At 34.7% G+C, this 23340-nt stretch overlaps 3 protein-coding genes across 5 annotated transcripts in view; 2 read left to right on the forward strand and 1 right to left on the reverse strand.

Moving 5' to 3' along the window:
• The window catches only part of LOC126747854 (proteasomal ubiquitin receptor ADRM1 homolog), a 421821-nt gene that overhangs the window by 365765 nt on the left and 32716 nt on the right, over window positions 1-23340 (forward strand). The window lies entirely within an intron of this gene.
• Window positions 1-23340, forward strand: part of LOC126747911 (ER membrane protein complex subunit 7 homolog) — a 325016-nt gene that overhangs the window by 254709 nt on the left and 46967 nt on the right. The gene's annotated exons all lie outside the window — the stretch shown is intronic.
• The window catches only part of LOC126747802 (ubiquitin carboxyl-terminal hydrolase 20), a 46585-nt gene continuing 28713 nt past the window's right edge, over window positions 5469-23340 (reverse strand). For both annotated transcript variants that reach the window (XM_050456661.1, XM_050456651.1), the window contains exons 11-12: window positions 16721-16961; window positions 5469-12436 (exon numbers count right to left, since the gene is read on the reverse strand). In XM_050456661.1, coding sequence (XP_050312618.1) covers window positions 11963-12436; window positions 16721-16961 — 715 coding nt within the window. In that variant the 3' untranslated portion in view covers window positions 5469-11962. The remainder of the gene's footprint in view (window positions 12437-16720; window positions 16962-23340) is intronic.

Consider the following 23340-nt stretch of genomic DNA (forward strand, 5'->3'; position numbering starts at 1 on the left):
GGTATAGATATGTACATGCAAGTATATTCGTAAAAATTTAAAAAAAAATATCAAAAAAAGAAGATAATTATCGTGTATACACAATTCTTACAATTATTACAACCATGAGTATGAGATTTTCCGACAATGTATTAGCGGTTGTGCGTAATCTATTTTTAATATGTATAATTTTGTTATATAGAAAACTATTTTTTACCGTACATGATTGGTTCGGAAATGTGCACAGGAAGTGAAAAATTATATATTCAGTGACTTGAATGAAAATAGTTGAATGTTTTAATAGAAAGACAAATATTTTTAAAAATTGAAATAGTGTTGAATTCCATTTGTCGTATGCGGCTATGACATATGTTTCGTAGTTTTTGAATCACTTTCTTTTGTCGTTGCTCGTCTTTTGCTTTCGAATCTTCTTTCTTGGTAATTGATTAGAAGATGTTTCTGTTCCACTGGATTCTGAAGATGAGTCTGCCGTTGATCCTTCATCAGTATTATCTGACATTTCGTTTGAGCTGCTGGTTGTTGAAGGCCAATGCATAACTTGTGATGGAAAGTCAAGATCAATATCTTCGATGATGTCAGTTTCAAGATCGACAACCGGGATGTTACTACAATTCTATCCACCACAGTGCTTGCAAGCAATAGAGCATGTGAGTCCTGCTTTTCTGCACCCGCATGCCGCTCCACAATTATTCGTTTTGCAGCAGCAAGTGATGAGCTTTATTAGGTTTTCAGGTGCTGGTTCAAGCTCGGTTTTTATCGGTTCCAAGCCACGTTCGGTTTTTTTCCATCCCCATTCAGTAGGATCCATATCATTCCCAAGCCAAGTTTAAACCTGATGAAAAGCTCGTAGACTGTGATACTTCGCTGCATTTGGAGAAGATGGTAGCATGCAAGATTTACTTTGGTTTTTGTGGCACACTAAGTGAATTTTTTGAATCTAATGGTGGCAAGTGAATCACTGCTATTGACTCCGCTGTATAAACATGTGAATATTACTTGACCAGCTGCATCAACGGTGTTAGCAAGGCTTAATTTGTCATAAAAATTTTTTGAAGTTTTGAAGATTGCAACTTTTCACTGCTTTTGAAGAGATACACCAATTTCTGTTTCCCTTGAAAATAAGGGGCAGAAGTCGTGTTGCATCCATGTGGAGTAGAAGGTTGTAATGATGGATATTTGAAAGACTGCGGAGAGTAGATATACTACGCAGTTTTCCCGTGACGAGGTTTTTTGAAGTAGATTTGGGATTCTGTCTTTGCCAAACCGACAATCAATACAAGAATGTCGATGTCTTCCCCAATTCACAGTATGACATGACGACTGTCATGTCATACTGACAAGATAGTTCAAGAGTTTTCCCGAGAATCAAACAATCGGCATCTTCGAAAGCTTGTCAAACTGTAAAACCAACATCCTCAAATGCAGCTCGGAGATAGTTTACCAAACGGTCCTTGTTGCTGTCATTCGACAAAACCGTCTCCTTTTGCAATTGTTAAGACAGTGTCTCGCTGAAATTCAACTGATGGAGAATTGTATCTGACTGACCGACGTTGCCTTTCAGCAGATTTAGTGCCACCGTCATTTACATCGCAAGGATAACCATCAAATACTACTACAACTTCACCATCAGAATAATGTTTTTGCAGATATTTGACAATATCTATACTAACAATATATTTGAAATACCCACAAATGTCCTGGATTGAAGAATTTTTGTGCCATTTTACTTTATGCAGAAGAAAACCACCATCTAGAACATTTAGACGACGTTGACCAAGAGGGACATCAGAATTCAATGGGATGAAAGCGTCATAATACGAAGATTTCTTTCCCTTTCTCATTCCATTGCCGTCAAGTAGTGACATTGGATACGGCGACAGCTCGTATGTCAGATACTCCTTTAAAGTTTCAGATGTTGGTTGAGAGATGACTATCCTCTGCGTCGGATCGTTGGACACAACTGTATCATGAACCTTTAACTTACTTGTCATAGTTGATAGTGGTTTTACAGTCTTCCTTCGCTCAAATTTCAAGAAACCAAACGTGTCATCAATGGTCGCCATCATCATGTTGATTCCCTTCTCCTCAGCTCGGTAGCAGTCGATCGTTTCATCGCCTACAATTCCTGTTCCTATGGATACTACATCTTGGATGTTGGGGAATGGATTATGGCGTGAGAACCAGGTGTCAAGCTTCTCTACATCCTCGTTGTCTTTCTTTATCCGGGATACTCTCATGTCGATGTGCTGCTCCGAGCTCTCTGGTCAGGAGATATTCCAGCGAAGTATTTCTTACTTCTCCTGATCGTGCAATATCCGCGGTCTGTGAATTTGTGAAACTCAAAGGGTCTCATTCTCTCTTCTAACGTAGCATCTTAGAGGTATAGATGAGCCGACTTTGCATAATTAAAATGACCGCTGGCATGGAAGACGGGCAGCATTTTTCGGATTGTGGAAATGTGCAAAGTCCAATTGCCTGTGCGTTCAGATTCGAGAAAATGCCTTAAAAGGCACGACATTCGATAGTATTGGACCCAAAGTTTTGCTGTTGGTCCTTTCTGTTCGAATTCTGACAATTTGTTTTAAAATTATTTCGAAAACAAGTCGAATGTTGGGTTATGAATTTCGTCCAAGGTCTCTCAAGATATCGTCCAGCAAGTCGCGCGTTTCGCGGAAATTCGGCTCTTCTTCATCCAAGGAGTTAATGACAATCTTCGCAGGAGACAAATTAGTTAAAGTGTGGGCTCTGACAGCTCGGGAGTAAGCTTTTCCGAGAAACATTTGTGGTATCGATCCTTCTGCGTAAATCATTGCCTCTGCGTTTTCCAATCCACTGCCGGACATGATGGTTCCCATTGTGTCCATGAAAGACATGATGAGGTGAAATCCACCAAGACGCACAACAGACTTCGATTCTGAATTGGATGGAGCAGTTTCGACTATATCTCTCGCTTTCCAGTACAGCTGCTAGTCAAAATTTTGCTTATGTTACCAACTTGGCGGGCATAAAGTAGGGTAGTCAGTACAGTTGAATTGTCTGTGGGGGGTGAATTGATGAAGGGGAGGTATAGAATTTTCGAAGTATTAAAGGGCAACGATTTCGTGACCTTCTCCATAAAACCGTTCCAACCAGGAAGTAAAACATCGCAACTCCATTTTCCATACATCCACAGTAAATCAACGAATGACGGGACAGTTGGTGTTAGAGTTGGATACAATTTATTTAAATCCAAAACTTTATTGGCATTCAAACCGACAGAGGAGGGAAAGTCGTAGGGAACTAATTCAATGTGCCTTATCTCTGCTGGATCGATGGATTTTCTTTCTTGGTACTTTCGGCTGACTGCCCCCTCGACCCTGATCGACGTGCTGGGGGTGACACACGGTATCATTGCCATTACGTGCCAAGAACCTCTTCCATCCAAAGTATTGATGTGGGGATCTGCATTGTCAGCCACCCACTGAGAAGAACTTGTGGTTGCTGCCTCGAAATCCATGACAACTCCAAGAGCTCAACTTCCGAATAGCAGCATGAAAATTCAATAAAAGCTAAACAATCTATCAAAAATCTAGATGCAAATGTCTTCTTCAAAAAGCATGCAACTCCGAGCAAAACTTTGAAAACAAAGCACCGAGGATGAGTTGCTTTGATGATCGAATGTGCTATTGACGTTATCTGCTGTTTCCAATACTGAACGGATATTTTTCTTTTACCAGGAAGGATAACATCTTCAAGAAAAATATTGAAGCATTCTGGAACGTCGTCTTCAGCGCCCTCAAAAAATGTACTTGTCGCAGGATACTCATTCATTGAATATAGTTTGGAACGAATTTCCTCTATGACTAAAGCTGCTGCTTCACGCATAACTCTTTTTTTTTCTTCAGTTGCATCACTCATCTTACTCGTATACTAATAAAAAAAAAGGTGAGAGACGTTTTTTGTCACAAATTGAACGAGGAATTAAAAAATTCCTCATTCTAAGAGATCATTACCCGTATGCAATGGTGAACATAAAATTCTTAATTAATTATATGTTAAAAAATGCGCGATAACTACCTCTTAAAACCCTCCAAATTTCATTTGCATATCTCGACCGGTTCCAGAGCTATAAATAAATCGTCAATTTTTAAGAAAAACTTTAACACCTCGTATCTCGGAAAACGAAGCATTTGCGGACATACGTTTATATAGCAAACTGTAATTATTTTTCCATGCAGAATCACCCCCCGAAGTTTGTCCCACGACTCAAACGACTACCTAACCCACTATTTAGCGCCAACCCAAGGTATCAATCCCTTTTTGCAATCCCAACTCCAACCACACAGTCCCATGTATACGCACATGGTTGTCAATCATATATATGATTATATAAATAAACAAAACGTACCTATAATGAAATTACAATAATCGTACTAGTACAATAGCCACTCTCAATAAATAATAAAATGTTTGTTGACGTAAGTGACATTTGACAGTCTTCTTTATTTATGAATTAATCCGTATTTACATATTTCATATTCCTAATTTGCGTGTGGAAATTTGTGTTTACGACCTAAAGAAATGAATTAATAGCATATATAATAATCAACATGATGGCTAGTCGCAAATAGACTGTAGTTAAGCCGGGCGTAATTATGAATTATACGTAAGTAAAAAATCCTTTATAATTTTTAAAATTTTACATTCTTTTACTTCATCTTCACTTTTTTATCAATAAAATGTTCAAACTCAACTACCTATGTAAAAATTTTAAAAAAAAAATCGGTTTTTAGACGTCTCTTTACCTTTACCGGACCCTGCATGAGCAAATTCAAAAAGCAGAAATATGCCAATAAGGCCCCTTAATGGTTCCCTTGGACTTACCCCTTGTTCTTTTTGATGTAATTTCTCACAGGATTACTTTAATTTTTCCAGATTGCGAAAAAAATACTTGCAGCTCTCAATTACAAAAAACTCTTGACAGCACTTGATACCTGCCGATAACTCTACACATAAAAAAGATAACCTCCCAAAAACCCCAAAACTAAAAAAAGTCAACGTCAAAAGTATCACTAAAATCACTACTGTCAAATTTTCGGAATGTCAAGTCACCCTAAGATAGCCGCCGTCCGAAATTGCGCTTTATGAGACACCCTGTACATAAAAATATTTTATCTGGTTTATCCACGAACCGTCCCTTATAAAAGTTCTCCCATTGTGAAAATTTTGAAACAGAATTGAATACTGGTCGGATTTTGATGGGTATTTTTGTTATTATATTTTATTGGTGTAGATAATTTGTGCGTTATTATGTGGACCTATTATGTGTATTGTGTATACTTGTTTTCGTATTTCTTTTACTATTTATTTCGATAACATGGTATCTTAATCAAACAAATCGATTAGTTATTAACAACAGCATCTCCACAATACCTGTACCGTAAGCGGCCAGACTAATAGCATAAAGGTTAGGAAAAAAAATACAATAATTAATAAATATATTTTATTTGCCATCTATTTTAAATTTAAAATAGTGTTGTAAATACTCCTTTTCACACTCTTTCCTCCCTATTTGATAACGTATTAAAAAAATGTTTAAAAAGTTTTTCGAAAAAAGACAACAATGACTATTAAACATATTAACTATTTTTCGACTCTACGGTCAAGTACCGATACATAAATCATAATATAATATAAATTATATATTTCCTAGTCTATATTTTATATGACTATGATGCCCAATGAAATTTACACTATGTAGTTTCATACCGTTTAGCACTTTGTTTAGAAGGGGTGATTGATTTACAAGGTGTTCCAATTAAAACCAAATAAGATCCGATTTTGCCGATTTTCTTCAATCTAGGGTATATGTTGGGAATCATTTTTAGGATATTACAATATAAGTCTTGTATCAAAGTATTAATTTGTTTCAGAAAATAATTTGAACTGTGTGTTAAGCATGTTTATTTCATTAGCATTATCTATTGGTACGAGTATTTATTCCTAAACTATTATTTCTTCTGTGATATCCATAAAGATGGATCAAATAAATCACAAATTTTCCTTCACAATATATGACGTATATAATAAGTATGATCAAAAATTTTCTTTCACAACGATTAAAAAAGGAAAAAGGTATTTCTTAACTATACTTAAAAGAAACAGACACATCAAAAATTATACAACCAAAGTGGAATGGGAAAAGACAGGGTAACTCATAAGTCACAGTTCAAACTGAAGGATGCGATAAATTGTACAAAATATACTGCAAATCAAAGACCAATTTGGGTTTTTGCAATATCACCACCTTCAATAAGGTTCACGAGTTATGTAGTTTGTATCGCGCTTCATTTTTTCTTTTGAATAATATTTTATGAATCCATTAGTTGAATACATAATATCTCGGACCTAATAAACTATTTCGAGTTTGAAACGTCAAACATGTTATTAAAACACGTACATTTTTTAAAATTTCTCAAAAACGAAAGGCAATGTAAAAAACACACAAGGAACATATTTGTAAATAAAGGTCGTTCCGTTTGCAGTAGTGGGTTTTATTTGTAACGTTCCGACTTTTTGAAACCATCTTGTTTTTTTTTTTAATGTGTTCATTTTGGATTTTATATCGTTTAAATGCAACCAAGTGGTAACTCATAGAGCCACTCTTGAATTTCCCGCCCTAATTTTTGAAATGAATGTCTTTTGACGCAAAGACTCCCAGTACATTTGAAGTTCACGTTGATGCGTATATCAGTAGCACAGAAAACAAAGTCGATCATTTGATATATTTTTCGGTATTTTGTGATCAGTGTAGCGGTGGCGGTGAGTGCTATAAGTCGTGTGAGCTTTGGATTTTTATTTAGGTTTTTCTTTTACAAAGATGTTGCAGAAAGCGGGGATGAATTTTTGAGCAATGGTGCTTAAATCAAACTAGAAAAATATAATTTAAGAAACGATGAGGACCAAAGTTATGTCTCTGAAAATGAGCATGGTACGGAATCGGGAAATAAAGCCTCTAAGTCTCCAATCTCAGGCAATCTGGGAGACTTAGAGAAACATGAGGAAGGGAATATTGGACAGACAAGATTTTTTTACGGCCGCGAGAAGAAAAATGCTACTAAATAGTAATATATCAATTATTACTTTCTATTTCTAGTCACATAGTTTCAGGTCAAAGCAACCACGCCCAGCTAATCCTAAAACAAGAAGTCATGATTAAGTAAGGCGTTTATCTTAGTTTCGAGGCCCTGCAAAAGTATTGGGAGAAAAAGCAATCTCTCTGCAAGTATGGGATTTACTATTTACCGAAAACCTGCTGGATGAAGTAATGCCTTGGACACATCGCAAACTTTGTCAAATTCGAACAAAGTGTAAAAAGCCAGTCCATTCAACATTGAAAGATATAATATAATAGAAGCTTTGGAATTGAGAGCTTTTCTGGGATGGATAATGTATATATCAAGGCATGATAGTGTATAGGGTTTTTTCTTGCTGCTAATGACAGTGGAAGGAAGGCGTTCAAGTGTACAATATCAAAAAGAAAATTAATACTTTATCGATCGCACTAAGATTCGATAATAAGGTGGGTAGAGGAAACAGCAATGAAAAGAGAATAGAGCTGCAGCTATATCTGGTGTCTTTGGAAATTTCATTGATAATTTTTAGAAAAACTTTTCCTTGGAGCATTTGTTTTCTAGATAAGAGCCTAGTGGGTTCTAGAGTTCGATGCGGATTCGTAATGTATGTTAGGAATTGTGTAATCCCAATTTAAGAATATCCTAAAAAGGATAAAATTCAAATTTTCCACTTAAAGATCTATAGCGGCGCGGCACTTAATTCAAAAGAGAAAAAAAGTCCCCCACACAATCAAATATGCATTATTTGCATTTTTTTCCGTCTTTATGCAATCACCGTTAATTCGGTAGCCGACGCCCGATAAATATTTGGCTGTTGGCAACAAGATCGACTTCGGTTTCGTCATTTAATGAAATAATATAAATAGGTAGAGCATTAATTTTAGGTCAGATTCGCTTTAACTTTCTCGAGTTGTGCAAGTTTAGTTCGCATTTCATTTTTCATTATGTACAGCCTTTTTGTTTATTCATGTTACCACAGTAGGGGTGCCTATCTACTACTGGAACTAATCTTTACAATTGCAACCGTGGAACAACCGATCCAGAGAAATATATGACTCCAAGTTCGAGTCCGGACTAGTTTTTCGTCAGCGCCAATTCGGTGAAAATTATAAATAATACGGTCTACCAAAACCAAACTGACACGATAAGAGCACTTCTTGTAACACTAGAATACTGTCATACGTAAACATTAAGTATCTGTTTCTAAACTCCACTGCAGCGATACAACCCTGTTAAATCCACCTCCGCCACTAGCAGTGCTCTCCTTAAAATATAATAAAGGCTTTCCGCACAGATTAGTGAATCTTACAAGTATAAATGTTCGTGTCGGTTCATTTTTAAAATCACTACACGTCAATTTTACGTGTCGATAGTATCACGATATAAATTTTAGTACATAAGTCTGACGTAGAGATAGGATTGTTCGACAATTTTTTAACGCGAAAATTATCGAAAAAGGACTAATTGACGATCAACTTAAACAACTCTTATATGAAAGCAGTGATAGTGAAATGGACGATAGTTTATGTGACCCAGACTACATGCCCGAAAAAGGCGACCCAGATGAAGACTTAGAAACATGTTTCAAGAAAAGCTTGCGAGCTGAAAACATTCAGTAAACCTCCAATACACAAAAAGGAGACAAGAACACCACATGTTTCTGAAGACCCAGTCGCATCTACATTACATTTGCACTGCATTTCATTCTCAGGAAGTTGTACTAAGTTATGCAAATCTGCACAAAACACTTTAGTTGCCTTTATGAACTTTTTTACCATGTCAAAGAAACCCCTCAATTCAGGAACATATTTTGATCCCCAAGCTTGAAAGTTTGCAACGGAAAAATAAGTACAAGTGGTGTTCCAAAGCCAACGACGTAGCTGGGAAAACATCTGGCAAAAAATATTATTCACATATGATCCGGCCTCATGTGCTTGCCTGCTGTCCCTGAAGTATCGCAAATTTTAGATCCATTACCTGTATTTCCATTGTTTTTACCGGACGATATGTTGAGTAAAGTGACAAATCAAACTTTTTCTGATACTAATTTGATTGAATTAAGAGCGCTGTTGGGATTTAGAGTTTACTTACTTGCTGCGGTTATGATGGATAACCATTTATGATCAAAAATGATGTTCGATGCTTCCTTTTTTGGAAAACCCTACAGAGCCACCATGAGTAAATCAATATTTTACTTTTTAACTGCTTGCCGAAGAACTAACTAGCGCGGAAAGAAGAAATTTCACTGTGTTTGCTCCCATATCTGATATCTGAAATATGGGAAGAATTTATTGAAGTTTTAGACCCAAATATAAGGTCAGTTCCTATGTCATAATTGACGGGCAACTTGTGGGCTTTAGAAGCCATATTTGGATAAATGTGCTCAGACTAACGGCCATCCGTTAGCAGATTATTTCTTCTGACTACCCCAATTTATGGTACGCACCAGAATATAACAATGGACAATTGGTTCACTAATGTACCTTTAGCTGACTGATTGATTTCTAGAACTTATTCGTTGAAAATTCTTGGAACTATTCGGAAAAAATAAGCCTCACATTCCACCAATGTTGGTCGAAAATGATAACGCCAGGTGAGAACCTCATTGTTTGTCTACAGGTCTAATGGCACCCTATAAACAAAAAACCAATAAAATATTCACACTTTTATCTACAGTGTATACACATCATCTGGAACTACTGATAAAGATACCACTAAATCTGAAATTATCCACACTTATAATGCAACTAAAGGTTCAGTAGGCACTCTCGACCAGTTGTGTCAAAACATGTGTGCCAGTCAAAAAACAAAAAGGTAGGTATGGTAATGAAAAAAAAAATTATTGAGGATGTTCTGGGAAAAGTAGGCGATGTGAAGATAACAAGATTAATAAAAAAGGATCGAGAAAATACTGTCACAAATGTCCTACCGGCTAAGGCTGAAACATTGTCGTCTGTTCGAAATGCAAAAAACCAATATGTGGCCAGTATCAAGATAAAATATGGCCTAGTTGTTCTTGAAAAATACTGAGACTGCTATTTTTTAAAAGTTTCTTATTATTTTTGTACTTTTTTCGTTTCCTATGAAAAAAAAATATAGTTAATAAATACTGCTATAATATATCATTGGTTTTTCGATTACGTAAATTTTACGTGTCCATAGTATTAAGCGTACTTCCAGTAACGACAGTATTCTAGGGTTATGTAGTTATGTTTTAAGTTTACTTAACACTGGAATACTCGCGCGTTCACTGGTCCGGTAGCTTGCTACTCAGCAAGCTAATTCATTATCGCTAACCCATTTTTCTTCTTGGGTTGACGTCGTCATGTTATTGGTATTATCTACGGGGTATTTTGTACCCCGAGCGAAATTGTTTTAAAAATATTTTAAATGGTAGATAATATATTTTTACAAAAAAATAAGTATTTTAAAAGTTTTTATACAATTTTAGTAGAAAATAAAAAGCTAGTATAGATCCAGAACAGTGGATGAAATAGATAGACGATGTGGAGGCGAGTGAGATGGAAGTTGTGTCAAGCGACGAAAGTGAACAGGAGGAAAACATTGTTGAAATTAGTGAAAATATAATTACTAAATCAAACAAACTTACCTGTAGGAAGTTCGATTGAATTATATGAAGTCGTCGTGAAGTAATTCAGTTACTCCCACCCTGTCTTACGTCCCCTATGGTTAATTGCGTCAACTATAGTTAAATCTTTAAATATTGAGTCCATAGGTAAGAACATGTAGGATTGGGAGAGCGGGTGGATGGTTTTCTTTAAAATTCGTGATATATGGTATTAGTAAAGACGTTGCTTTTGTTGTTATTTACTTCACGAGGACTTATATAATTACTTAATTTAATTAATAAATATAATAAGAATTGAACTTCATTATAGGTAAGTTCGTTTAATTTAGTAAATATTTTATACAAATTAATTCATTCAATCTTACACATTGTAAATAAAAAATCGTTAATTTTCATATGGGCATTTTTCTCGTTTCTCTTTTTATAAAGGAACGAAAAGCTTATTAAATTTATTTCTTATTATGTAAACAAAACATACTAATAAATAATTATTGGTAGTATCACTGGAAGAACTATTATAAAACTTGTAATCTGATATTTTAAGCCAGATTACCATTTGTTTGTTAATGAATATATCTTTTTTTATAGAAATATTTCCAATTTCTTTATATTAAGTTTTATAAACGAATTATAGATTTATTAAATATTTTTATGCGTGTTCAAAACTATTGGAAAGTGTAACCAAATTTCAAAAACTATTAGAGATAGAGGGATAGTTATAGGGCAAACTTCTATCTTAACAATTAATTTTCGATTTAAATATATTAAAATATGGTAATTTGCGAAGACTTACAACATTTGTTAATAGTTAATATTTGGTTCTTTGCAGAATTTCACACGGTTAAACAAATAGTATTTACTTGACATTTTTAAATATTTTGTTAAACATTTAAAATTCATTGAAGGTATCTAACGTTCAAAAAGTGTTAACTTAAAAGTTTAAATTTTGATCTGATATTTTTTTGTCCCATTTTTGGTCCCAGTGCGAAACATTTTTAATTTTTTGATCCTAAAGAACAAAGTGCCTTACGGTTCAGAAACAAACACGTGTGGAAAACGAGCCACCCTGTAAAAATTATAATTATAAAGCTTAGATCCTACATTTAGCTGGGCAAAAACAACGATATCTAAAATTATACAAATAAAATTCACACTGACCTTTATCATATATACGCAAACAAAACGCCTTGTAACGCACAACCACAAATCATTTATCTCCCCTCTTAGGTACACAATTTATTTAATTTTTGGCAATTAACTAGTGGTTCCGTCTACGATACTTACTCCCCTTTTTATGATTTTTATTTTGCTTGGGGGGACTCGATGTCGGAACCTCCTCACATTCGCCTAACTTCGTCTCCGGTTCAGAATTCTCCGTTTCTATCAACTCTTCTGCAACCCCATTGATCTCAGGACCGTCTCCCATCTCTTTTTCGATCGGATCGCTCTCCGGTGGGGGAGCGGGACAAGGCGGTGTTTGTTCTCCCTCCTCGTCGCTATCGAAATTGACGAGAATAGTGGGACCTCCGCCGTAAATGTTATGGAAAAAGTCCCATATCGGTTTCGAAACCTCCGCAGCCTCATCGGTATCGATATGGTTGGGATCGATTTTTGTGTTATCAATGGGTCCTGGTGGTTCTGAGCTCGTTTTTTGAATGAACGAGTGCCACTGCATGTACCAGGATGTAGAGAGGTAGTGGGTGCGCGGGTTGTGTTCAAATTTTTTGCTCACCTAAAAAATATTTTACTTAGTTATCTGTTTTATTGAGGATTACGTCACTAATAAATAAATTAAATTTAAAAACTCCTATATGCTTTTATTATAGAAATATCTACCAAAGTACCTAAGAAAATGTTTTTATAAACTGTCTACGTTGTGGGTACTAGCTAGATTTTCCTAAAAAATGTGATAATCAAAAACTTTTTTTTTTTATATTTAACTGACGAAATCTTTGTTCGGAAGGAAATCTATCATGACAATCGAAGTCCATTGTGGTTTTGCATCGTAGTGCACCTACTATGTTAAATGAGTGCATGCTACCAATTATTGTATTGCCATTCACCTTATCACAGCCAGTCACATTCATACGGCATTTAGTCTTAATAAATGCAAAACTCTAAATATCGCAAAGGGTACTATTATAAAAGCTTTGTACAAACAAGCTGAAACCAGAAGTAAGGACCACACAACGGGTAGAGTTTTAGTTAAATCCGAACTAAATGCAAGCTAATCTCACTTAGGCAATTAACATGTATACAATGCCTGTATTGACATATTCATTTGGCATTCCCAAAGGGATAAATATAGGATAAAATGACATAACGAAAACAATCTATATAAGAGACTACAATTAGAGTCAATTATATTAATAACCATCAGCTTAGTATTCTGCAGAATTATAAACTCCTTTTGAACGTTTTTAATAATAATAAAGTAATTTATTTAAAAAAAAATAGTTGCAGACTAATGTTTTGCTAGTTAGTAACGCAATGTTGTGCGAAAAAGATATTTTGAAGAAAGTAGTGCGGTAGCAAGGAATGGTAATTGCATTTTTGTGCCTTATAATAATATTATGGATATCTTGCTGTATTATTTAGATTATTAGAGATTTTTGCTGTATTTTTTTACCGAACAAAATGATGGAGTAAATATGCCTTTAAGCCCTCATATTTATCCATTTTATCTCAATTAGTTTATAGATTAAACCAATGACTTATCGGTCAATTGTGAGTTGCACTTTTTGTATGCGTGTGCTCCAAACGAATTTGCTTATACGGTATCACAAAAAAGTGTGAGAGCACATGGCATGAATGGCAGTAAGTAATTTTTAAGGATTCGGGCAAAAAAGATCAATTTTGAAAACAATTTTTAGGTTAAAAAAACACACTTATTAGGGTGAGAAAGGAATTTCAGATCTTAATATATCATTAACCCAAGGTGTTTTATTTCTATTTTAAATTCAATACGGTCATTTTTCAACAAGGTCCACAAAGCGATCTGAAGCCCAGGAGTACTAGGTGAGACGGTAAATATGGCCGCTTTATTGGCGAACTATTTTTAATTTTTCAGAAAATTTAAATAACTTATTAATGTATTAAATCTTATAAAGTTTCATAAACACGTGGAGCACGAAACAAATAATAAATATGCCTACGCCTCTGTCGTAAAGTATAGTCTCCTAAAAAACCTGACGATGACGTAGGAGTTGTAATAGTGTTATTATTCTTAATAAAGACATTATTTATTTATTTATTAATACAGAGTTCTTGAGTTGGCGGAAGGCACAAGAGGGGTGTGGCGGCCATATTTAATTAGTTAAATTCGTCCGAAATCTTAAGACTTTCGACCTGAAGAGATCGGTTATTCGTAAAACAAGTAGCAGTCTGGAGAGGTAACTTTAGGTCGACGTATGTGCCCCGAAACAGAAGAGCATCAACTCATCCTGCATAGCGTATACACAAAAAAGCAGCCCCTTCCAAGCCAGTATAAACTTGTCAAGGGAACCTGCAAAGAAAAAGAAGCCCTTCTGTAAGTACAGACCTCAGCAAAGGGAACAGTACATGGTTGGAATAGCCCAAGCTGCTTAGACTAGAGGTCTACCAAGCGGTGAACGCCCGAGACGGAAGAAGATGACGATGACGTAAAATACCTGCGCCTCGAACACACCTGGCCGGGGCCAATAAGTTTAAAAATTGGTCGCGCGACGCACATCGACTGTGCTACGTTGTCATATTGCTTTAATTTTAATACATTTACGGAAATAGTTATCGTATGCAGCATTGGTTTCATCCAAATCATTTTCAATACAATATTATAATTTTTCTATTCACATTGAATAATAACCTACAAAAAGGTTAATATTTTCATACTTTTTACAGGATTAATTAGCATATCCAATGATAGTTTTGGGATCAATTCACGCTTCATAATTCCTTGTCACAGATAAAGTTGACTTAGATTAGGATTAGATTTCGTGTAAGCTCAGCATGTATGTAAATCCATGTTAGGGTAATATTGTTCCTTTCCCCAAGCAGTATGAGCACATTTTGGCAGCTCCATATTGTTCTAGATGTGAAGGTAGAGGATTCTAGAGCTTTTAAAGCCACCTGAATATCGCTGTAATGTTTATATCGCTGTTAATGGCATGTCATTGCGCTTGAAAGATTGGTGAGTGTCTCCCAAGGCAGATAGAAATTTCTGTACTTGGGTTAATGCAGTATATTCCAGTTCCTACTCCAAAATTGGTTTTGGAGCTGTCTAAATATACTCGGATGTCCGCTTTCTCTAGATTCGTCCGTTTTAACTTGTGTTTAATATTTTTCTTGGTATTAGATCTGATAGCATTCCAAGTGGGCTATGATTGCAGACCTTCTCAACCAGTTCAATTGATTCCATCTAGACTTTGATGAGTTTTGAGATGCCAGGAGGGGTCAGTCCAACTAGTACTTCCATGGCGGCTGCCCGGGTGGTTCTAATCGCTCCTTTATAATAGGCTCCACCACACCACTGGATCTGTTTTGGGTTCCCAGGTCTTGACGCATATCTGCGACAGTTTCAGGGACAATGTTGCTTTTTTTTGTCAAGATGCGAGTTCCAGCTAAGCATCCTAACTAAGGTTAGCCCAAGATATTTCGCCTCCGTTGCAAATTGGATGCCTCACCTCTCAGGATTGGCGGTTTGAGTTCGCATATATTCTTTTTTCTGGTGAATGGCATTATTACCATTTTATGCGGATTAATGGAAATTTTGCCCTTCTCGCACCATTTCAGATATTTTCTCAAATAACCTGTATAACTACACCATTTGTACCATTTATTTTAGTTACCAAGAATGTTAATTTTTTTTGTACCTACATTTGTTATTTGTTAGAATATTTCAATTCTTTTATTTTTAGCCTATTAGAAGGCTACTTTTTTGATGTTTTACTAGTAAAGTAACTTAAATAAACGAAATTAAAAAGTGATAATTTTTCTTCTTTTTTTCGCAAGCATTACATTACCTACATTGTCTACCCCCCACCCTCCATGCAGTAAATTTGTTCGCTAAAATTCGGTAGGGGATGAGGTGCTAGCTTTGTAAGTTGGGTGCTAATTAGTGCTAGTAGTATGTTAAACTGTGTTAAAGTTTTGGAGAAATATAGAAACGGGGGGCTCGCGTTACATTAGCTCTCCCCGGTAAAAATATTCTGTAATTCCCTAGGGAAGGTGGTGCGTGGTAGTGAGAGCTATAGGGTGCTAAAAAATTAATGCTCTTAAACAACTGGGGGGGGGAGCTACTGTAACGGACCCAAAAAAAGTATCAAAGAATTCAAAACTCTTGCATTCGTTTTGTGTACGGTTTAAGACTGCGCATCCACGTCAGCGAAAAACTTTAAGAGCTGAAATGGCTTAACATGGAAGGCAGGGTAAACCTTCACTTTGCGTCTTTTTTATTTAATGTTTTGAAAAATAAAGTGCCTACCCATATTTACAAAAAACTAATGACAAGAACTACTATCCATGATCGCAACACACGTTTTTGTGAAAATGTTCAGATTCCTCAACATAAGACCTCCTTGTTTCAGCGCACGTTTTCCTATTAAGCCCCGAAAATTTAAACGCAAAATTGCTTGGCAGATATGATTTGAACGTGTCTTTACAGGTATTTAAAAAAATGTATAAAAGTATGATCAAGCAGGAATGTTCTTCTTGAAGTTTAAACTTATTTTCTTATAATAATTATGCTTACAGGCATTCTATTAGCTTTTCCTTTGAGCTGATTTTGAATGTTGCTACTCAGTAGAAAAATTACTATATTTTTGAGAATTTGTTCAATACTACATATATATGTATACTTTTTAGGTTTAACTGCGTTTACATAAAATGTTACGTGCAACATTTTCATTGTAATCTTTTTTTTGTATTTTTTTTTTAATTCAATTTATATCGAATTTAATTCTTGCCGAAGTTCAGCACAGCTGTATAAAATAAAGGCCATTTATTATTATTAAAAGTTTTGTTTGCTATAGATATTTACCTCCAAAAACATTTCCATTTCGCTGAGCATTCGTTGTTGGAGGGCGTGACACGCTGGGCAAATCACTGGGTTGGCAATAGGCGGGCACCCACCGAATTTTTGATGTAAATACTCGTAGACTTCCAAGGGGATTGCGACGGCGAGATTTTCCAGTTCGTGTTTTTTATCTGGATCAAAGGCGCCGTGCTGGCATAGAAAGTCGGAATTGTCTATTGGGCCTGGTTCCACGCAATAATCGAACCTAAAATATTGTGATAATGGTCAAGGTCAAAAAATCCTTATATAATAATGTACAAGAAAAATATAAATTTCAAGTCAAGGCAAACATAAGTACCAAAGTTGTTGCTAGTACGACAGATAGTGAACTATTAATTAAAATATTAGGTAAAATCTATACTTTTTCATCTATACTGGCGAATTTATAATTATAGTTACCTATTTTGTTGGGTATTACGTCACGATTTAAATAAATATCAATTTAGAAAATCTATTTCATACACTCAATTATTGAATAAAAAATTTTAAATGAAATATTTCCTACTTTTTTGCAAAATTAAGGATATAATATAGTACTTTCAAAATTACAAAAATGAATACATGCATTTGGCGAATCTCAACCACTCCAGAGATACCCCATGTTTAGCTTGGATTTATTAATGGTGGACATCACGGTGGTATTGTTGCGTTTTGTAAACAATTTATATTTTATATTATTATCAATATTATATTTCCTTGATATAAATTGTGTTATTTATCACGCAATTTCTGTGACCTAAGCAATGCCGCGTTTAATTGTGTCGCCAACTGGGGCTCAAAATTAAGGGGATGGATAAAGTCCCGGCGCTGCACCTAGACCCTGAACTTGTTAGAAAACCCCAGAAAAACTTTATGGTTCAAAGGTTCGATTTGTTCTACTTGTCATAAGAAGTAGAATTTCTTAATATCTATCTCCCTTTCAAACTAAGGATGGGATACTTACATACTATATTTTCTCTTATTAACTCACATCATTTTACTTTATTTATTTATTAATGACGAGATACCCTAGTACATAACAATATAATAACAGGATTCTACAAGCTAACTTGTAGTAATCCGAGAAAGCCCAAAACTAATTTTCTGTAGTATAACAAAAACAAATCAAATTACAAAAATATGTAATTTATAAACCGGTATATAAACTTAAAAGGTTTAAACATTAAAACTAAATAACAGAATTGACCAATTGCTTCTTAAATAAATTCACTGACAGGCAAAACACTTCAGTGTTGCAACTATCATTGAGTTTACAGTAACGAGTACGGAAAGATTGAAGGGTACTTCTTCTGATCATAGCTGATAAACCTAACTTTATGCACTCCAACAAGCTGCTACAATCTATGTAACCATTAATTAGCTTATGTATGATCATCATACCCGACATATTCCATCTACGTTCCAACGTAACCATTTAGTATTCTGGTTACGTTGTCTAACGTAACCCTAAGTAGATAACGATAAGGAGAGTCGGTTACAAATAAAAACCGACTCTCAATTAATGCATAATCAAGATCTGCAATAAACAAACCCATCCTGAATGCGCAAAATCTTAAAAACGTATGCTGAGCTCTTTCCACAGTCAAGTTGTGTACTGCCTGATAAGCTGAACAAACAGTATCCAACAAAAAATAATTACAATGCCTAAAAACAAATCCAAGCATTTTTGATGATTTAACTGTAATTTCGTTCATTGAAAGATATATTCTCTTAAAAAATGGCCCCCAAATCTCTTACTTTGGTTACATATTTTAATTTTTCCCCGTCAATAAGATATGCTTTATATGTTTTCGACCTTTTAAAAATCTGTATATATTGAGTCAACCTGTTTAAAATCTTCCAACGCATTGATTAGACTATTTTGATATAACAACAAATTCGTCAATGTCGATCGACCAGAAAAAACCTCATGCTGATGCATATTGACTAAATTTCGGCACATCCACCTCAATTGATCACTTACCAAGCTATCAGAGAATTTAGACACCTCTGGAGTTTCTGACCTCACTCCTTTCCCCATTCTTAAAAACAGGCATTACAAAACTATACTGCACTTTTTGAGAAGCACATTTGGTATGCCATCAGGAGCCAAAGTATATTTATTAGATAAGTAACAAATCTTATTGAAAATGTCCTGAACTGAAATTGCCAAAAAATTGCCAAGAAGAAAACCAATTAGGATAAGTGCTACTGCGAAACTTTTTGAGAGGGACAAAGACAGCAATTCCCATTCCCAATATCTCATAAAAACAATTAAAATTAGACTCAATATCGCTAAAAGAGAGGTCCTATTCCCAGCGAACGCCACCTAAAAAATTGGTAAGACTTACATAGTTTGTATGTTTAGAATCATAGTAAAAATTAAAAAATGAGAGATTGTCAGAACTTTTTCTTTTAAATAACAATTTACTGAGCATTCGTAACCATAATGATGTATACTGTCAGTCAAAATTTGATCCCCCGATAAAGTGACATTGCACAACTTATTTGAAAAAACAAGATCAGAAAAAATCATTTCTCTCCTTAGGCAAACTGTTTAACTGAAATAGCTGTAAAATTCTAAAATAAGGCGCATTAGAAGTTCCCGGACACTCAACCTGTAAGTTATATTCATCATTACTCCAATGAGCTTCTGGCAAATTATAGTCATCAAAGATGTAGATATTTTGTGATGGATACCTATGCAGTATATTCTTTACTGATTCACAATGTATTCTATAAAATAACTCTGGCATCTGTAGAGGAATATAAAGCCCAGCAATTAAGAATCTTAAACCCTTATAGTTACATGAGAAAAATAGTTTCAACGTTATCCTGTGTTATGTGAATTTTTATCGATACTATAGCTTTACATATATACATTTAGATTTTTTATAAGATTTTCTTCACCCGCATTCTTTCGGAGTATAAGATCTACTCGAGCATCTTGGTTGAGTCATGGTTATCAAACTTCATTATTAGCAGTACAAGCACTTTTGGTGACCCTAGTTATTATGTATTCGAAAACGTTACATAACGACTTACCCAGAGAGAAGTTTTAGGAACGGTTTAACAATCGAAAATTTGAGAATGAAACCATATATACTCTTGCTCATGCAATATTTGTTCATAACATTACGATAAACTTAGTTTAAGAGGCATTGCAATTGGAATCGGACTAACACTGCCAATCCACCTACAGCACTTTATAAAAAAGGCTTTAGTTCAATAACACCACCCAGATAAAATAATTAAATATTGTAAAGTTATTGAAACGGCCGAAAAAAGCACTATTAATTTGCATCAGGTATACGGGGCGTTAATTAAGTATGTACAATAAATTTGGCAGGCGATTCTTTGAGTATGTAATTTTAAGGCAAAAAGTTTAAACACATGCCCGCACTGCCTTTGTTTAGGAGATACAGAGTATTAAGTTAAATAAAAAAATTGTTTTTCTTGAATATCTTAAATATCCTTTATCCAATTTCGTTGTGTAATTTATACTAGTGAGATGTTGATTTAGCACTACTTTAATTAAATTTTTTAATTCGGGTTGCGTCCTTAGCGGAAGCTAATCAATTATTTTTTTCTATAAAAATTTACGCTACTGACTTTTATGAATTCTTTTTAGATAAATCATGTTATCATATCAAAAATGAATTTGATCTTTCAAAAATTTTTTATTAAAAATCATGTAACAGCAACAATAAATTTTAATAAACACTTAGTTAAATCGCATTAGGTTACATGTTTTATTAAGTGCTTTTTCTGAAAAAAAAAATCAGGATTAAAAAATTAAGTTGCAAAAAATTAATTTATTTAAAGAGGATAAAAAATATTCACAAGTCAGTGGCGTGCATTTATCTAATCAATCAATCAATCAATGCTTTATTATCATAAAATTTAAAATATACAAAAAAAAAACAAAAAATACAAATATATAAAAATAAAAAATACAACAAAACATACAAAAAACTTAACAATTTTATAAATTGTTTGAGGTCACATTTCTTAAAATCTATAAAATATATATACATTCACTTGTGTACAAAGTCGCCAAAAAAAGCGGGCACCTGTTTACAAAAACATTATTAGCAAACTACTAATTTGTTTACATAATATTCGAATATTATTTATGTACAGTATCATAACAACATAAACAAATTAACCAGTGTTTAGGAAGCGCGTGCTTAAAATTACATAACATTAATTATTAAAAAAAGTCGTTTACTCTGTATAAGGCTCTCTCCAGCAAGTATGATTTCAGAGCTTTCCGAAATTTGGTAAAAGTTGTTATTGATTTGATTTCAAATGGAAGATGATTGTGCATTTTTTTTGCATTGTAAAGAATGGATCGTTTAACTAGTTCTGATCGTGGGGTTGGTAGATAAAGATCGTACTCTGCGTTTCTAAGAGGATAACTGTGAGATGGCCTTTCTGACATATCTGATAAATGCTTGCGAATTAGGCAGACTGATTCAAATATAAATAAGGAAGGAAGAGTTAATATTTTAAATTTTTTTAAATATTCCTGGCAGTGAGTTCTGTCATTTAGTCTTAATGAATAACGTATGGCTCTCTTTTGTAGCTTAAATATGCGCTCAAATTGAGTCGCACCACACGTACCCCAAAACGGAAGGGCATATCGGAGGTGCGACTCAAACAGGGCATAATAAACTGTTATAGCCGTTGCCAAACTTAGCTCCCTGGATACTGATTTCAGAGCAAAACATGCAGAACTTAATTTTTTGGATAAGAAATCGATGTGGATATCCCGTTTTAAAGAGTTGTCTACCATCAGTCCCAAGAACTTTACGGAATCAACGACCTCCATTCTGTTGTTATTAATTACAAAAGGTTGCAACGCACCGCTAAATGATAATACTTTAGTTTTTGAGACGTTAAGGCACAAGAGATTTGAATCGCACCACGATTTAATGGTGATTAGGTCATGAGATATGGTTCTACGAAGAGCCACCATATTTAAGTTGCTCCAAGAAAAACTAGTGTCGTCCGCAAAGAGACAAATTTTACCATTTATGTCCAGATTAGCAATGTCATTTATAAATAGAAGAAACAAAATAGGGCCTAGAACTGAGCCCTGAGGTACCCCGCATTCTATTGGCTTGCACGAAGACGTCATCGAATCAACCCTAACAAACTGATTCCTGTTGTTCAGGTATGACATGAACCACTCGAGAGGTGTTCCTCTAATTCCATAGTGCTGCAATTTATTAATTAGGATATTATGGTTTACACAGTCGAAAGCTTTAGAGAAATCACAGAAAATTGTTGCTGTAGAGAGATGGCTGTCTAGGCTGGAGTATATATTATTAAAGAGGGACAACATAGCGTCATTGGTGCACTTGTTACTCAAGAATCCGAACTGATGCGGGGTTATAATTTTATATTTAAGCAAAAAGGATAAAAGTCGTTTCTTTACCAGTCTTTCAATAATCTTCCATAATGTTGGGAGAAGTGCAATTTGGCGGTAGTTCGAACATTGATCCGGAAGAAGCCTTATCTTAATTCATTAACAATAGACCAAGTCTCCTTACCAACATTTCCAGAATTAGAAATCCTTTTATTGTAATAGAGGTCCTTGGCTGCCTTTATTGTTTTATGGTAACTTTTTTTGTACAACCTTGTATATTTTTAGAAGACAAGCGTAAGCCTTTAGTAGACCATGGTTTTTTTGTTTAATTTTGATGGGTCTAAGAGGAAATGAGTTGGATGCCAAATCAGATAGTGTCTTTATAATCGAGAAAACTCAGTGTTTACATCATCAGATAGGAAGTCCCAGTCCGTTCTTAGACATAGATTTTTGAAATTTAGAAATTTTTTTTCCCCAAAGATACGGCACATTTTGCGCGGGACTCTTTTATTTTTGTGATTTAGAGAAAATTTAGTTAACACTGCTTCATGACCGGAGAAACCTGAGTTAAAGACAGTTGAATCAACGAGTTCCGGATCAACGGTTGATACGACGTAGTCAATGATACTAGAGCTAGTTTTGGTTATTCTGGTTGGGGAGTTAATATGCATAACCATCCCAAATGAATCAAATATGGACTGAAGGGATTCCTTAGCAGCACACACACTGGAGAAGTCAATATTAAGATCGCCACACAAAATTAATTTGCTTATTAAGGGCAGGGATTCTTGCAAGCGTCAGGTGTTTTGTAAATACAAACTATATAAAGGTCAAAGGAATTATGATAGACGATGGAAAATTCGAATACTTTTTCAGATAATAAATTATCAAATTTTGTGACCGCGGAAAAATCGTTGTTAGTGGACATTATCATAGTACCTCCATGAGATAAATTACTTCTATTATATCTAGCTAAAGTGGTATAGTTTTTAATAAATACAGGCTCATCAGTCTTTAACCAATGTTCTGTTATGGCAACAATATGTGGGAAGTTTAGCTCTTCCAATAAAAGATGTAATTCGTCTGCAGTTTTATGACTTAAGGACGGAATGTTAATGAGGAATATATTAAGCTTGCTAACGTCCATTTTTTTAGAGGGTGCTTGATCCCCTATTCGCGTCGTTTTATTTAAAAATTTTTTGACTTAGTTGGAGAAAAATAATTTGTTTGA

This window comes from Anthonomus grandis, chromosome 2, assembly GCF_022605725.1.
Source record: "Anthonomus grandis grandis chromosome 2, icAntGran1.3, whole genome shotgun sequence".
Classification (NCBI taxonomy): Eukaryota; Metazoa; Arthropoda; class Insecta; order Coleoptera; family Curculionidae; genus Anthonomus; species Anthonomus grandis.